General features: G+C 50.3%; 1 protein-coding gene across 1 annotated transcript in view; it reads left to right on the top strand.

Annotated features, from left to right (window-relative positions):
- LOC132390309 (NACHT, LRR and PYD domains-containing protein 3-like) overlaps positions 1 to 16,211 on the top strand; it is a 49,701-nt gene extending 33,490 nt beyond the window's left edge. The window contains exons 6-10 of the mRNA XM_059962924.1: positions 5,318 to 5,404; positions 7,964 to 8,134; positions 8,433 to 8,531; positions 11,280 to 11,299; positions 16,048 to 16,211. Of these exons, the coding sequence (XP_059818907.1) occupies positions 5,318 to 5,404; positions 7,964 to 8,134; positions 8,433 to 8,531; positions 11,280 to 11,299; positions 16,048 to 16,211 (541 nt within the window). The remainder of the gene's footprint in view (positions 1 to 5,317; positions 5,405 to 7,963; positions 8,135 to 8,432; positions 8,532 to 11,279; positions 11,300 to 16,047) is intronic.
- Positions 16,212 to 18,462: the final 2,251 nt, after the last annotated feature.

Below are 18,462 nucleotides of genomic sequence, written 5' to 3'. Positions count from 1 at the left end.
AATTCCATATCCGCTCTGCCAGTTTCCTGAGTAGACACTGACGCAAAAAAAAAACTGTTTAAGATCTTCCCCATCTCATGATACTCCACACATAGACCACATAGACAACCGCTCTGATCTTCTACGGGACCAATTGTGTCCTTCACTATCCTTTTACTCTTAATATACTTGTAGAAACCCTTCGGGTTTACCTTCACATTATCTGCCAACACAACCTCATGTGTTCTTTTTGCCTTCCTGATTTCCTTCTTTAGTATTCCCTTACAGTTTCTACACTCCTCAAGTACCTCATTTGTTCCTAGTTGCCTGTACCTGCTAAACACGTACTTAACCAGATCGCCAATATCCCTATTCCTGTTAACTTGGCCTTTACTCCTGGCAGGAACAAGCAAACTCCTGATGTAAGCGCAGTTCTGTAACTCCACTTACTGAATACATCACTGCCAGAAAACAACTTATCCCAATCCACTCTTCCCAGATCCTCTCTCATTTCCACAAAATTAGCCCTTCTCCAATTCAGAACCTTAACTGGTGGACCAGTCCTATCCTTATCCATAATAATCTTGAAACTAATGACATTATGGTCACTGGACCCAAAATGTTCGCTTTCACATAATTCTGTCACCTGAATTAGATCAGTTACTGAACCCTCTCTCGTTGGTACCTCAATATATTGATTTAGAAAACTTTCCTGAAAACTCCACGCCATCTAACCCTTTCTCAGAGTGGGAGTCCAGGTCAATATGTGGGAAGTTAAAATCCTCTACGATTACAAATTTCTGTTTCTTACATTGGTGTGCTAACTCTCTACAGATTTGCTCCTCCAACTCTCTCTGACTATTGGACCGTATATAATAATACCCTATTCCTGTGGTCACACCTTTCCCGTTCCTCAGCTCCACCCATACGGCCTCTGTAGACGAGCCCTCCGGGCTGTCCCGTCTACGCACAGCTGTGAGATTCCCCTGACTAGTAATGCCACTCCTCCCCCTTTCATCCCTCCCCCTCTATCACGTCTGAAACAACGTAACCTCGGAACATGAAGCTGCCAGTCCTGCCCCTCCTGCAAACCAAGTCTTACTAATAGCAATAATGTCGAAATCATCCTGTGCCAATCCACGCCCTAAACTCATCTGCCTTACACACAATACTCCTTGCATTGAAATAGATGCACCTGAGAACATTTCTATCACGTACAAACCATTGATATCTGTCGAAACAGGCAGTCCTCGCATGACCATTATTCTCCTCCACATCACTATCTGCTCTAAAACTCTGCCCCGTCCCCCTGCAACCTTGTTTAAAACCCCCGGAGCAGAACTTGCTAACCTACCGGCAAGGATGTTAGTCCCCCTCCAGTTCAGGTGCAAACTGCCCAATTCGAACTGGTCCCACCTCCCCTGGAAGAAAGCCCAATTGTCCAGAAACATGAACCTCTCCATCATGCACCATCCCCTCAGCCACGTAATTAGCTACATTATTTCTAGCCTCACTAGCACGTGGCACGGGTAGCAATACATCTGTGGGATCTCAGTTTACCATCCCCATTCATCCTCGGGGTCTCTGTACCCACTCCCCCTTCCTGCTGTTGGATCTCTCATCCGCATCCCCATTCCTTCTGTGGGATCTCTCTACCCATCCCCATTCCTCCCATGGGATCTCGCTTCCCCATCGCCCTTCCTCCTGTGGGATCTCTGTTCCCCATCCGCCTTCCTCCTGTGAGTCATCCGCTCCTTTGCCCCCTCTTTCTGTCGGATCTCACTTTCCCATGCTCCTTCGTCCAGTGGGATCTCTATTCTACATTCCCCATCACCTTCCTCCTGTGAGACCTCTATTCCCCATCACCTTCCTACTGTGGGTCCTCACTTCCCCATCCCTTTACCCCAGTGGGATCCTTCATCTCAATTCCGCCTGTGGGACCTCTCTCCCTCATCCAACTTCCTCCTGTGGGATCCCTCTCACACATCCGACTTCCCCCTGTGAGACCGCTCTCCCCCATCACCCTTCCTCCTGAGGTATCTCTCTTCCACATCTCCCTTTTCTCCTGTAGGATCCGACCCCCCATCCCCCTTCGGCCTGTGGGACCTCTCTCCACCATTCCCCTTCCTCCTGAGGGATCTCTCTTCTCAATTTCCCTTCCTGATGTGGGACCTCTATTCTCGATGCCTTCCTCCTGTGGGATCTCCCATCCCCAACCCTTTCCTCCTGTGGGATCTTTCTTCTCCATCCCCCTTCTTCTTGACATATCCCTCTCACCCATCCCCCTTATTCCTGTGAGAACTGTCTTCACGATCCCTTACCCCTGTGGGATCTTTCTTCCCCATCAACTTTCTCGTGTGAAATCTCTCTTCCACATAGCCCTTCCTCCTCTATTCCCCATCCCTTTCCTATTCTGGGATTCTTCTCCTCCATCTCACTTCCGCCTGTGGGATCCCTTTCCCATATCCGCCTTCCCCCTGTGGGACCTCTCTCCCCCATCTCCCTTCCTCCAGTGGGATGTCTCTTCTCAATCCCCATTCCTCATGTGGGACCACTATTCCCCATGACTTCCTCCTGTGGGATCTCTCTACCCCTCCCCCATTCCTCCTGTCGGATCCTCCTCCACCATTCCCTTTCCTGCTGGGGGACCTCTCTGCCCCATCCCCCTTCCTCGTGGGATCTCTCTTCCACATTCCCCTTCCTCCTGTGTGATCACTCTCCCCCATTCCCCTTGCTCCTGTGGGATCTCTCTGCTCCATACCCCTTCCTCCTGTGGGATCTCTCTCCCCCATCCACCCTTCTCCTGTGGGATCTTTATTCCCCATCCCCCTTCCACCTGTGGGATCTCTCTTCCACTTGCCCCTTCCTCCTGTGGGATCTCTATACCCCATCCCCCTTCCTCATGTGGGACCTCTATTCCCCATGCCTTCCTCCTGTGGGATCTCTCTTCTCCATCTCCCTTCCTCGTGGGATCCCTCGTCCTTATCCCCCTCCCCCTGTAGGACCTCTATTCCCCCATCCCCCTTCCTCCTGTGGGACCTCTATTCCCTATGCCTTCCTCCTGTGGGACCTCTCTTCCTCATCCCTTTCCTACTGTGGGATCACTCTCCCCCATCCTCCTTCCGCCCGTGCGATCTCTCTTCCCCCATCCCCCTTCCTCCTTTGGGGTCTCTATTCCACAACCGCCTTCCTCCTTTAGGATCTCCCTTCTTCATCCCCCTTCCTCATGTGGGACCTCTATTCCCCATGCCTTCCTCCTGTGGGATCTCTCTTCTCCATCCCCCTTCCTCTTGTGGGATCCCTCTTCCCCATCACTATTCTGCCTGTGGGACCTCTCTCCCCCATCCTCCTTCCTTCTGAGGTAACACTCTTCCCCATTCCCCTTGGTCCTGTGGGATCACTCTTACCCATCCCCCTTCCTCCTGTGGGATCTCCTTTCCACATCCCTTTCCTACTGTGGGATCCCTCTCCCCCATACCCATTCCCCATCACACCTCATTCCCATTCCTCCTGAGGTATATCTCTTCCCTAATCCCCTTCCTCCTTTTGGACCTCTCTTCTCTATCTCCCTTCCTCCTGTCGGATCTCTCTTCCACATCCCCCTTCCTCCTGTGGGATCTCTCAACCCCATCCTCATTCCTCTTGTGGGTACCCCCTCCCCCATACCCCTTCCTCCTGTGGGATCTCTCTGCCACAGCCCCGTTCGTCATGTGGGATCACTCTCCCCCATCCCTTTCCCCCTGTGGGATCACTCTCCCCCATCCCCCTCCCGCTGAAGGGCCTCTCTTCCCCCATCCAGCATCCTCCTATGGGATCTCCCTTTCACATCCCCTTCCTACTATGGGACCTCTATTCCCCATGCCTTCCTCCTGTCGGATCTCCCTTCCCCATCCCTTTCCTACTGTGGGATCCCTCTCCCCCATTCCCCTTCCCCATCTCACCCCATTCCCCTTCCTCCTGAGGTATCTCTCTTCCCCATTCTCCTTCCTCCTGTAGGACATCTCTTCTCCATCCCCCTTCCTCCTGTCGGATCTGTCAACCCCTTCTACGTGGGATCCCTCTCCTCCATCCCTTTATTCCTGTGGGATCCCTCTCCTCATCCCCCTCCTTCCTGTGGGATCTCTCTGCCACATGTCCCTTCCTCCTGTGGCATCTCTGCCTCCATCCCCCTTACTCCTGTGGGATCCTTCTCCTCCATCTCCCTTCCACTTCTGGGATCTCTCTTCCACAACCCTTACTCCTGTGGGATCTCCCTTCCCCATCCCTTTCCTCCTGTGGGACCTCTTTCCCCCATCCTCCTTCCGCCTGTGGGACCCCTCTCCCCCATCCGCCTTCCTCCTCTGGGATCACTCTCACACATCCCCCTTACTCCTGTGGGATCTCTCACGCATCCCCCTTCCTCCTGTGGGATCTCTCTCCCCCATCCTCCGTCCTCTTCTGTGATCTCTCTTTCCCATCTCTTACTCCTGTGGGATCTCTCGTCCCAATCCCTTCATCCTATGGGATCTCTGTTCCCCATCCCCTTCCTCCTGCTGGACTTCTATTTCCCATGCCTTCCTCCTGTGGGATCCCTTTCAGCCAACCCCCATTACTCCTGTGGGATCTCTCTTCCACATCCCCCTCCCTCCTGTGGGATCACTCAAACCCATCCCCCTTCCTCTTGTGGGATCCCTCTCCCCCATCCACCTTCTTCCTGTGGGATCTCTCTGCGACATCATCCTTCCTCTTGTGGGATCTCTCTTCCCCATCCCCCTTCCTCCTGTGGGATCTCTCCCCCCATCCCCCTTCCTCCTGTGGGATCTCTCTTCCTCATCCCCCTTCCTCCTGTGGGATCTCTCTTCCCCAACCCCCTTCCTCCTGTGGTATCTCTCTCCCCCATCCCCCTGCCTCCTGTGGGATCTCTCTTCCCAATTCCCCTTTCTCTTGTGGGATCTCTCTTCCACATCCGCTTCCTTCTGTGTCTTTCCATCCTTTACCTTAGGTGATGTCTCTTCCTCCATCTCCCATCGACATTTCCCGATTCTCAAATCTTCCTCACTGTTTGACTTTCTCCCCTTCACCCCTGCCCTTTCCGACTGTCTCACGTCAGGAACACTTTTCTAAACATTGGGGAATGAGAGAGAATATGTGGAGTTTACAGGGTCACACCGCCAGACGAAATTACTGACATTCGGTGAATTCATTGGAGCTGGGCAGTGAGGGACATTGACAGTGATGGGATCTACGATCAGTGAATTACTGAAGGGTTTAATGTTTCCTGAAATATCCGGGTGAGAGAAATGCCCTCAGACGGACGATTTTAATCACAATGTTCCTCAATTTGTCTGTTTGTGTTTAGTCTGAACAATAATAAACTGGGGGATTCAGGAGTGAAACTGGTGTCTGCGGCTCTGAGGAACCCGGAGTGTAAAATACAGAGACTGGGGTAAGTACCAGACTGTGGGAGATTGTGTTTACAGTCGCTGGGTGTCTGACACTGAACATTAATGTGATCAGTAATTGTGTTACTGATAAACACTGGGGATTTGTACCGTCTCCTGTCTCTCTCTGTCCTTCACCCTCACTCTCTCTCATCTCCAGGCTGATCCGTGTCGGTCTCATAGATTCTGGTGCCGAGGATCTCGTCTCCGCTCTCAGTACAAAACCATCACTGACGCTGCTGAACCTGTTATCAAACTCGCTGAGAAACTCGCCTTATAATCTTCCAGATTCATATCATTACCTAGTTTTTGAACCTTTCGTAAGCTCTTCTTTTCTTCTTCACTAGATTTACAACAGCCTTTGTGCACCACAGATCTTGTACCCTACCATCCTTTCCATGTCTCATTGGAACGTACCTACTCAGAACCCCACACAAATATCCCTTCCACCTTTTCGACATTTCTTTGGTCCGTTTCCCTGAGGACATCAATTTCCAATTTATGCTTACAAGTTCCAGTCTGATAGGCTCATAGTTCTCCTTACTCCAGTTAGAGGTTTCCCTAGCTTGCCTGTTCCTATCCCTCTCTAATGCTATGGTAAAAGAGATAGAATTGTGGTCACTGTCTCCAAAATACTCTCCCACTGAGAGACCTGACACCCGGCCAGGTTCATTTCCCAATACCGGATCAAGTACAGTCTCTCCTCTTGTCGGCTTATCTACGTATTTTGTCAGGAAACCTTCCTGAACACACCTAACAAACTCCACCCCGTCACAAAACTTAACTCTAGGGAGATGCCAATCAATATTTGGGAAATTAAAATCTCCCACTTCAACAACCCTGTTATTGTTACTCCTTTCCAGAATCTGTCTCCCTATCCGCTCCTCGATGTCCCTGTTACTGTTGGGAGGTCTATACAAAAGACCCAGTAGAGTTATTGACCCCTTCCTGTTCCTAACCTCCACCCACAGAGACTGTAGACAACCCCTCCATGATGTCCTCCTTTTCTGTAGCCGTGACACTATCTCTGATCAACAGTGCCATGTCCCCACCTCTGTGGCCTCCCTCCCTGTCCTTTCTGCAACATCTAATGCCTGGCACTCGAAATAAACATTCCTGTCCCTGCACCATCCAAGTCTCTGTAATGGCCACCACATCATATCTCCAAGTACTGATCGACGCTCTGAGCTCATCTGCTTTCTTCACAACTCTCCTTGCATTAAAATAGGCACACCTCAAACCATCGGTCTGAGAGCGTCCCTTCTCTATCACCTGCCTATGCTCCCTCTCGCGCTGTCTCCAAATCTTCTCAATTTGTGAGCCAACCTCCCTTTCCGCCATCACTTCATTTCAGTTCCCACCCCCTCCCAGCAATTCTAGTTTAAATTCTCCCCAATAGCCTCAGCAAACCTTTCCAACAGGATATCGGTTTCCCTGGCATTCAAGTGCAACCCGTCCTTTTTGTGCAGGTCACAGATGCCCCAAAGGAGGTCCCAGTGATCCGGAAATCTGAATCCCTGCCTACTGCTCCAATCCCTCAGCCACACATTCATCCTCCACCTCGTTCTGTTCCTGTACTCACTGTCACGTGGCACAGGCAGTAATCCCGGGATTACTACCTCTGCCGGTCCTGCTTCTCAACCTCCTTCCCAACTCCCTGTAGTCTGTTTTCAGGACCTCTTCCCTTTTCCTACCTATGTCACTGGTACCAATATGTACCACGACCTCTGGCTGTTCTTCCTCCAACTGCAGGATATCTTGGAAGTGTTCTGAATCATCCCAGACCCTGGCACCTGGGAGGCAAACGAGCATCCGCGTTTCTTTCCTGCGTCCACAGAGTCGTCTATCTGGCCCTCAAACGACAGAGTCACCTCTCACTACTGTCTTCCTCTTCCTTTCCCTGCCCTTCTGAGCCACAGGGCCACTGTTGCCTCCACCAGGTGGGCTGTCCCCACCCCTCTCCAGCAGTACTTGACCAGGGGTACTTATCGTCAAGGGGAATAGCCACAGGGGTACTCTCTAGTACCTTCCTCTTCTCCTGACAGTGACCCACTTCTTCAGTCTCCCGTGGCCCCGGTGTGACCACCTGCCTGCAACTCCTCTCTATCACCTCCTCGCTCTCCCTGACCAGACGAAGGTCATCGAGTTACATCTCCAGTTCCCTAACTCGGTCCCTAAGGAGCTGCAGCTCGACACACCGGGTGCAGATGTTGCCGTCCGGGAGGCTGGGAGTCTCCAGGATCTCCCACATCTGACACCGAGCACAGAAAACCAGCCTCACACACACACTCTCTGTCTGTATTGTAAACAGATAACCTACCTCGCCTCGACCCTTTATCGCCGAAGCCCCGTTGAGCCAAAGCCTTCCTACTCTGTCTCCCGCTCCTCTGACGCTCGCTCTGTAAATCTGTCTTCCTTTTATACACTTCTCGCTGTTCTCACTGGCCGACCTGCCCAGTCGTGCTGAATAAAAAAATCAGTAAATGTGTTACTGATAAACACTGGGGATTTGTACCGACTCCTGTCTCTCTGTGTCCTTCACTCTCACTCTCTCTCATCTCCAGGCTGAGGGGTGTCGATCTCACAGACTCTGGTGCCCAGGATCTCGCCTCCGCTCTCAGTACAAACCCATCACTGACCGATCTGGACCTGAGTTATATTAAACTGGGAGATTCAGGAGTGAAACTGGTGTCTGCGGCTCTGAGGAACCCGGAGTGTAAAATACAGACACTGGGGTAAGTACCAGACTGTGGGAGATTGTGTTTACAGTCACTGGGTGTCTGACACTGAACATTAATGTGATCAGTAATTGTGTTACTGATAAACACTGGGGATTTGTACCGTCTCCTGTCTCTGTGTGTCCTTCACCCTCACTCTCTCTCATTTCCAGGCTGTGGGAGATTGTGTTTACAGTCACTGGGTGTCTGACACTGACATTAATGTGATCAGTAATTGTGTTACTGATAAACACTGGGGATTTGTACCGTCTCCTGTCTCTCTGTGTCCTTCACCCTCACTCTCTCTCATCTCCAGGCTGATGAATGTCGGTCTCACAGATTCTGGGGCCGAGGATCTCGTCTCCGCTCTCAGTACAAACCCATCACTGACGCTGCTGAACCTGATATCAAACTCGCTGACAGACTCTCCTTATAATCTTCTAGATTCTTATCATTACCTAACAAACTCCACCCCATCAAAACCCTTCGCTCTAGGGAGATGCCAATCAATATTTGGGAAATTAAAATCTCCGACTCCAACAACCCTGTTATTGTTACTCCTTTCCAGAATCTGTCTCCTTATCTGCTCCTCGATGTCCCTGTTAGTGTTGTTGCCTCCGCCAGGTGGGCTGTCCCCACCCCTCTCCAGCAGTACTTGAACAGGGGTACTTATCGTCAAGGGGAATAGCCACAGGGGTACTCTCTAGTACCTTCCTCTTCTCCTGACAGTGACCCACTTCTTCAGTCTCCCGTGGCCCCGGTGTGACCACCTGCCTGTAACTCCTCTCTATCACCTCCTCGCTCTCCCTGACCAGACGAAGGTCATCGAGCTGCATCTCCAGTTCCCTAACTCGGTCCCTAAGGAGCTGCAGCTCGACACACCGGGTGCAGATGTTGCCGTCCGGGAGGCTGGGAGTCTCCAGGATCTCCCACATCTAACACCGAGCACAGAAAACCAGCCTCACACACATACTCTCTGGCTGTATTGTAAACAGATAACCTACCTCGCCTCGACCCTTTATCGCCGAAGCCCTGTTGAGCCAAAGCCTTCCTACTCTGTCTCCCGCTTCTCTGACGCTCGCTCTGTAAATCTGTCTTCCTTTTAAACTCTTCTCGCTGTTCTCACTGGCCGACCTGCCCAGTCGTGCTGAAGAAAAAAATCAGTAATTGTGTTACTGATAAACACTGGGGATTTGTACAGTCTCCTGTCTCCCTGACTCCTTCACCCTCACTGTCTCTCATCTCCAGGCTGATCCGTGTCGGTCTCACAGATTCTGGTGCCGAGGATTTCGCCTCCGCTCTCCGTATAAACCCATCACTGACGCTGCTGAACCTGATATCAAACTCGCTGACAGACTCTCCTTATAATCTTCCAGATTCTTATCATTACCTAACAAACTCCACCCCATCAAATCCCTTCGCTCTAGGGAGATGCCAATCAATATTTGGGAAATTAAAATCTCCGACTCCAACAACCCTGTTATTGTTACTCCTTTCCAGAATCTGTCTCCTTATCTGCTCCTCGATGTCCCTGTTAGTGTTGTTGCCTCCGCCAGGTGGGCTGTCCCCACCCCTCTCCAGCAGTACTTGAACAGGGGTACTTATCGTCAAGGGGAATAGCCACAGGGGTACTCTCTAGTACCTTCCTCTTCTCCTGACAGTGACCCACTTCTTCAGTCTCCCGTGGCCCCGGTGTGACCACCTGCCTGTAACTCCTCTCTATCACCTCCTCGCTCTCCCTGACCAGACGAAGGTCATCGAGCTGCATCTCCAGTTCCCTAACTCGGTCCCTAAGGAGCTGCAGCTCGACACACCGGGTGCAGATGTTGCCGTCCGGGAGGCTGGGAGTCTCCAGGATCTCCCACATCTAACACCGAGCACAGAAAACCAGCCTCACACACATACTCTCTGGCTGTATTGTAAACAGATAACCTACCTCGCCTCGACCCTTTATCGCCGAAGCCCTGTTGAGCCAAAGCCTTCCTACTCTGTCTCCCGCTTCTCTGACGCTCGCTCTGTAAATCTGTCTTCCTTTTAAACTCTTCTCGCTGTTCTCACTGGCCGACCTGCCCAGTCGTGCTGAAGAAAAAAATCAGTAATTGTGTTACTGATAAACACTGGGGATTTGTACAGTCTCCTGTCTCCCTGACTCCTTCACCCTCACTGTCTCTCATCTCCAGGCTGATCCGTGTCGGTCTCACAGATTCTGGTGCCGAGGATTTCGCCTCCGCTCTCCGTATAAACTCATCACTGACGGATCTGGACCTGAGTTATAATAAACTGGGGGATTCAGGAGTGAAACTGGTGTCTGCGGCTCTGAGGAACCCGGAGTGTAAAATACAGACACTGGGGTAAGTACCAGACTGTGGGAGATTGTGTTTACAGTCACTGGGTGTCTGACACTGAACATTAATGTGATCAGTAATTGTGCTACTGATAAACACTGGGGATTTGTACCGTCTCCTGTCTCTGTGTCCTTCACCCTCACTCCCTCTCATCTCCAGGCTGAGCAATGTCGGTCTCACAGATTTTGGTGCCGAGGATCTCGCCTCCGCTCTCAGTACAAAATCATCACTGATGGAGCTGAACCTGAGTTATAATAAACTTGGAGATTCTGGAGTGAAACTGGTGTCTGCGGCTCTGAAGAACTCGGAGTGTAAAATACAGAGACTGTTGTAAGTACCAGACTGTGGGAGATTGTGTTTACAGTCACTGGGTGTCTAACACTGAACATTAATGTGATCAGTAATTGTGTTACTGATAAACACTGGGGATCTGTACCGTCTCCTGTCTATCTGTGTCCTTCACCCTCACTCTCTCTCATCTCCAGGCTGAGGGAGGTCGGTCTCACAAATTCTGGTGCCGAGGGTCTCGTCTCCGCTCTCAATACAAACACATCACTGACGGAGCTGGGCCTGATATTAAACTCTCTGACAGACCGATCTGTCCCCGCTCTCCGCCGCCTCATACAGACCCTCCCGAGTCTGGAGTGGATCCGGTGAGTGTTTGTGTTAATGTTCAATGTGATAAAATATCAGCGGATCCGCGGGTTTTCTGGTGATATTTGTCTGTGAGTGTTATTGAAACATTAACCCCGGTCCCCTGTTACTGACACTGTTGTATAATTCTGTTTATTTCATCTTTATTCTCCCATCTGTTTTAGCCTGGAGCGGAATCGGTTCAGTGAGACCGGGATGAAGGAACTGAGATCTCTACAGGGAGTCAGACCCGGACTGAGAGTGGTCCTGTGAAGATCTGAATGTGTGAACATCCTCGCCCGCGGGATGGGGACATTTGGCCGACTCCCCGCCCTCCCCTTTAATTCCAGCCCTTACCTTTAACGGCCGCGCGCCGGGGCTGATTCCCAACGGATTTAACGGACTCGGCTCGGGCCGCGCGCTGTGGGCGTCGCTCGCAGCAGCCCCGCAGTGACGTGTTTCCGCCTGATGGCCGGCGGGGCAGCTTCCGCCGGATGTGCGTGTTGGAGACTCCCCACGTGGCTACCCGGGGAATTACCCGGACAGGAAGAGCCCGGGGTCCGGGGCTCAGTCTGGGACACCGGTGTCCCGGGGTGGGGGGGATGGTCCCGGGAGAGAATCCTTTTGCCCCCTTTGCTGAGGACGGTGCATTCGGCAGCCTGGCCGATATAATGATGTTAAATGGACAAATCCCTCGGCAGTGACCCTGGATCTGCAGCGATCCCGGACACGGCCCCGAAGTGTGATTTTATAATCAGTTTTATAATTTTATAATCAGTTCCCCGATGCAGAGTGACGGTGAGAAACGGGACTGATTATTCAAACGGTCACTTCTTGTCGCCGGTCAGTTATATCGTTTTGAAGTCTGACGTAAAAAAATTAAATGAAGGTTTCTTATTGCTGTATTGCTGTATTCACACTTACGGATAATAAAATTTGCTGTAAATTACCAAAAGATTTGTGATAAAGAAAGGATTATTTCTCATGTAACCATATAACACTTACAACACGGAAGCAGGTCATCTCTGCCCTTCCAGTCCGTGCCGAACGCTTATTCTCACCTCGTCCCACCGACCTGCACACAGCCCATAACCCTCCATTTCATTCCTGTACACATACCTATCCAATTTTACTTTAAATGACAATGTCGAACCTGCCTCTACCACTTCTACTGGAAGCTCGTTCCACACAGCTACCACTCTCTGAGTAAAGAAATTCCCCCTCGAGTGACCCTTAAACTTTTGCCGCCTAACTCCCAACTCATGTCCTCTTGTTTGAATCTCCCCTACTCTCAATGGAAGAAGCCTATCCACATCAACTCTATTTATCCCCCTCGTAATTTTAAATGCCCCTACCAAGTCCCCCCTCAACCTTCTATGCTCCGAAGAATAAAGACGTAACTTGTTCAACCTTTCTCTGTAACTTAAGTGCTGAAACCCAGGTGACATTCTAGTAAATCTCTTCGGTACTCTCTCTATTTTGTTGACATCTTTCCTATAACTCGGTGACCAGAACTGTACACAATACTCCAAATTCGGCCTCACCAATGCCTTGTACAGTTTTAACATTACATCCCAACTCCTATACTCAATGCTCTGATTTAGAATGGTCAGCATACCAAAATCTTTCTTCACCACCCTATCCACATGAGATTCCACCTTCAGGGAAATATGCACCATTATTCCTAGATCACTCTGTTCTACTGCATTCTTCAATGCCCTACCACTTACCCTGCATGTCCTATTTTGATTAGTCCTACGAAAACATCAACCCTAAATGTTTTAGCACATTCACGGTCCCAAAACAGATGAAATAAACCACAACCAGAAGTCAATAGACAATAGTGCAGGAGTCGGCCATTCGGCCCTTCGAGCCAGCACCGCCATTCACTGTGATCACGGCTGACCGTCCACAATCAGTACCCTGATCCTGCCCTCTCCCCATATCCCTCGACCCCGCTATCTATAAGAGCTCTATCTAACTCTTTCTTGAAAGCATCCAGAGACTTGGCCTCCACTGCCTTCTGGGGCAGAGCATTCCACATATCCACCACTCTCTGGGTGAAAAAGTTTTTCCTCAACTCCGTTCTAAATGGCCTACCCCTTATTCTTAAACTGTGGCCTCTGGTTCTAGACTCCCCCAACATCCGGAACATTTTTCCTGCCTCCAGCGTGTCCAATCCATTAATAATCTTATATGTTTCAATCAGATCCCCTCTCATCCTTCTAAATTCCAGTGTATACAAGCCCAGTCGCTCCAATCTTTTAACATATGACAGTCCCGCCATTCCGGGAATTAACCTCGTGAACCTACGCTCCACTCCCTCAATAGCAAGAATGTCCTTCCTCAAATTTGGAGACCAAATCCGCACACAATACTCCAGGTACTCCAGGTCTCACCAGGGCCCTGTTCAGCTGCAGCAGGACCTCTTTACTCCTATACTCAATTCCTCTTGTTATAAAGGCCAACATGCCATTAGCTTTTTTCGCTGCCTGCTGTACTTTCATGCTTACTTTCAGTGACTGATGAACAAGGACTCCTAGATCTCGTTGTACTTCCCCTTTTCCTAACTTGACACCATTCAGATAGTAATCTGCCTTCCTGTTCTTGCCAACAAAGTGGATAACCTCACATTTATCCACATTAAACTGCATCTGCCCACCCACCCAACCTGTCCAAGTCACCCTGCATTCTCCTAACATCCTCCTGACATTTCACACTGCCACCCAGCTTTGTGTCATCGGCAAATCTGCTAATGTTACTTTTAACCCCTCCATCTAAGTCATTAATGTATATCGTAAATAGCTGCTGTCGCAGCACCCAGCCTTGCGGTACCCCACTGGTCATTTCAAAGGGAATAGAATATAAAAGCAGACAGATAATACTGAGCTTTTATAAGACACTAGTCAGCCGCACTTGCAGTATTGTCAACAGTTCTGGGCCCTGCGTCTCAGAAAGGATGTGTTGTCGTTGGATAGAGTCCAGAGGAGGTTTGCGAGGATGATTCAGGGAACGAAGGGGTTAACATACGAGGAGCGTTTGGCAGCTTTGAGCCCGGACTCACTGGAATTTAGAAGAATGCCGGGGTGTCTGTGTGTGTGGGGGGGGGGGGGGGTGGGATCTCATTGAAACTACCGAACGTTGAAAGGAGTGGATAAGGTGGGCATTGGAGAGGATTTTCCCTATGGTGGGGGATATCCAGATCTAGATCTCGTTGTACTTCCCCTTTTCAGCAAGAACGACGAGCTTACAGAGAGGAGGTGCAGCGGCTAACAGACTGGTGCAGAGCCAACAACCTGTCTCTGAATGTGAACAAAACAAAGGAGGTGTTTGTTTACAAACAAAGAAGGGCGCGGAGTGACCACTCCCCGCTTTAAGGTGAGGGGAGGGAAGTTCAAGGGGGATATTAGAGGAAGGTTTTTCACTTAGAGAGTGGTTGGTGCGTGGGATGCACTGCCTGAGTCAGTGGTGGAGGCAGATACCCTGGTGAAATTTCAGAGACTACTGGACAGGTATATGGAGGAACGTAAGGTGGGGGTTATATGGGAGGCAGGGTGTGAGGGTTAGCACAACATTGTGGGCCGAAGGGCCTGTAATGTGCTGTAGTGTTCTGTGCGTTTCTGGAGCAGCCCCTGTAGAGCTATTCTGGATTGGGCGTTGCTCAGTGAACCGGAATTGATCAGAGGGCTCAGTAGTTGGAGGCGGTGGTGTGGCTCTGCCGGTGAAGACTGGCATTATATCAGTAGAAAGATGTGACATCGGATCGGAAGATGTTGAGTCCTTGTGGGTTGAGTTAGGACACTGCACGGGTCAAAGGACGTTGATGGCGGTTATACACAGGCCTCCCAACAGTAGCTAGGATGTGGGCCAAAGGTTACAATGGGAATGGACCCTGGTCAGACCCCACCTGGAGTACTGTGCTCAGTTCTGGTCTCCTCACCACAGGAAGGACGTGGGAGCCATAGAAATGGTGCAGAGGAGATTTACAAGGATGTTGCCTGGATTGGGGAGCATGCCTTATGAGAATAGGTTGAGTGAACTCGGCCTTTTCTCCTTGGAGTGACCTGATAGAGGTGTACACGACGTTGAGAGGCATTGATCCTGTGGATAGTCAGAGGCTTTTCCCCAGGGCTGAAATGGATGCCACAAGAGGACGCAAGTTTCATGTGCTGGAGGGTAGGTACAGAGGAGATGTTAGGGGTGACTTTTTTACTCAGAGAGTGGTGAGTGCGTGGAATGGGCTGCCGGCAACGGTGGTGCTGACGGATACGATAGGGTCTTTTAAGAGACTTTTGGATAGGTACACGGAGCTTAGAAAAATAGAGGGCTATGGGGAAGCCGAGTAATTTCTAGGGTAGGGAAATGCTCGGCACAACCTTGTGGGCCGAAGGGCCTGTATTGTGCTATAGGTTTTCTATGTTTCTATGAAATAGAAAAGCTGTTTAAAAGGGCAATGTTATGATAGTCATGGGAGATTTTAACATGCAGGTCGATTGGGAAATTCAGGTTGGTAATGGATCTCAGGGGAGAGAGTCTGTTGAATGCCTAAGAGATGGCGTTTTACAGTAATTTGTCACTGAGCCTAGACACTAGATTGGGTGTCGTGTAATGAACCGGGGGTGATTAGTCAGCTTGAGGTAAAAGAACACTTTGGACCCAGTGACCCCTGAGGAGCCTTGTCCACGTGACCTTTAATGTTGTGCCCAATCAAAAGCCCATCAGCCTCTGTCTTAGATACACCCAACGGCCCGGACTCCACTGAGCCAGCGGTAATTCATTCCACACGATCACCACCTTCCGGCCAAAGAAATTTCTCCGCATCTCTGTTTTAAATGGACGCCCCTCTATTCTGAGTCTGTGCCCTGTTGTCCTAGACTCCCCCACCATGGGGAGCATCCTCTTCACATCGACTCTGTCCCGGCCTCACTCCTCTGATAACCCTTTCATTCCCAGAATCATCCTCGCGGACCTCCTGTGAAATCCTTCTGAAGCCAGCACGACTTTTCGTAGGCGAGGGGCCCAAAGCTGTTCACGGTGCTCGAGGCGAGGCCTCGCCAGTGCCTTATAAAGCCTCGGCATCACGTCCCTGCTCCAAGAGTCTGGACCTCTTCAGATGAACACGGACATGGCGTTTGCCACCCTCACCACTGCCTGCAAGGTGAACTTTCTGCGCACGGACTCCCGCCTCCCTTCGCATGTCAGACTTTCCGATTTTCGCCCCAGTTAGAAAAGAGTCTGCTCAGTTACTTCAACTACCAACGTGCATGACCCCGTGCATTCTCCGACATTGTGTTTCCTCTGCCACTCTCTCGCCCGTTCTCCTCATCTAAGCCTCTGCATCCTACCTGTTTCCTCAACACTACCTGCCCCTCCACCGACCTTCGCATCGCCTGCAAACTTGGCAACAAAGCCGTCCATTCCGTCGTCTGAATCATTGATATACGGCACAAAAAGAAGAGGCCCCAACATCGACCCCTGCAGAACACCACCAGTCACCGGCGTCCGACCAGAAAAGGATCCTTTCATTCCCACTCGCTGCCTCCTACCAATCAGCCGATTCCCTAACCGTGTTAGAAACTTCCCTGTAATGCCACGGGCTCTTAACTTGGTGAGCACCTTGTTAAAGGCCTTCTGAAAGTCCAGATATACAGCATCTGCTGCATCCCCTTTACCTGTCCTACCTGTAATCCCCACAAGGCATTCCGACAGACTCATCAGACAAGATGTTCCCTGAAGGAAACCCTGCTGACTTTGTCCTATCTTGTCCTGTGTCACCAAGTACTCCATCACCTCACCCCTAACAATTGACTCCAACGTCTTCCCAACCGCTGGGGCCAGGCGAACTGGTCTGTAATTTCCTTTCTGCTGCCTTCCTCCTTTCTTAAAGAGCAGAGTGACGTTTGCAGCTTTCCAGCCCTCCGGCACCATGACAGAGTCCGACGAGTTTTCAAAGATCGTTTCTAATGCCACCACAATCTCCACCGCTAATTGTTTGCAGTTTTGGTCCCCTGATCTGAGGAAAGACATTCTTGCCATAGAGGGAGTACAGAGAAGGTTCACCAGATTGATTCCTGGGATGGCAGGACTTTCATATGAAGAAAGACTGGATCGACTAGGCTTATACTCACTGGAATTTAGAAGATTGAGGGGGGATCTTATTGAAACGTATAAAATTCTAAAGGGATCGGGCAGGCTAGATGCGGGAAGATTGTTTCCGATGTTGGGGGAGTCCAGAACGAAGGGTCACAGTTTAAGGATAAAGGGGAAGCCTTTTAGGACCGAGATGAGGAAAAACTTCTTCACACAGAGAGTGGTGAACCTGTGGAATTCTCTGCCACAGGGAACAGTTGAGGCCGGTTCCTTGGCTATATTTAAGAGGGAGTTAGATATGGACCTTGTGGCTAAAGGGATCGGGGGTATGGAGAGAAAGCAGGTACGGGGTTCTGAGTTGGATGATCAGCCATGATCATACTGAATGGCGGTGCAGGCTCGAGGGGCCGAATGGCCTACTCCTGCACCTATTTTCTATGTTTCGATACCTCTTTCAGAACCCCAGGGTGCAGTTCCTCTGGTCCGGGTGACTTATGTACCTTCAGGTCTTTCAGTATTTTGAACAACTTCTCTCTTGTAAGAGTAACTGCACCCACTTCTCTTCCTTCACTCAGTACAACATCAGGCTCACTGCTAGTGTCTTCCACAGTGAAAACCGATACAAAATACTCATTCAGATCCTCTGCCATCTCCTTGGCCCCCAATGTTATTTCTTAGGCCACAGTCATCTCTCTTTTGACTTTTTCATACTTGAACAATCTTTTACTGTCAAATCTGACTATTGTTTGTGAGCTTGTTTCCATGTTTCACCTTTTCCCTTCTGATGATTCTTCAGTTGCTCTCTGTCGCGTTTTGAAAGCTTCCCAACTCTCTGTCTTCTCGCCATTTTTTGCTTTGTTGGATGCCCGCTCTCTTTTTGCTTTAACATTAGCTTTGACTTCCCTCGTCAGGCCCGGTTGTACTATTTTGCCATTTGAGCATTTACTTTCTTTGTTTCTGGAATACATCTTTCTGGCACCTTCCTCATTTTCCCCCAGAAACTCACCCCGTTGCTGCTCTGCTGTCATCCCTGCCAGCATCTCAACCCTATAACCATATAACAATTACAGCACGGAAACAGGCCATCTCGGCCCTTCTAGTCCGTGCCGAACTCTTAATCTCACCTCGTCCCACTGGCCCATATAACCATATAACAATTACAGCACGGAAACAGGCCATCTCGGCCCTTCTAGTCCGTGCCGAACGCTTACTCTCACATAAACACACCGACCTGCACTCAGCCCATAACCCTCCATTCCTTTCCTGTCCTTATACCTA

This window comes from Hypanus sabinus, unplaced genomic scaffold, assembly GCF_030144855.1.
Source record: "Hypanus sabinus isolate sHypSab1 unplaced genomic scaffold, sHypSab1.hap1 scaffold_853, whole genome shotgun sequence".
NCBI lineage: Eukaryota > Metazoa > Chordata > Chondrichthyes > Myliobatiformes > Dasyatidae > Hypanus > Hypanus sabinus.
Note: the sequence above shows the minus strand (reverse complement) of the source record. Positions and strands in the feature narration are given on the sequence as shown.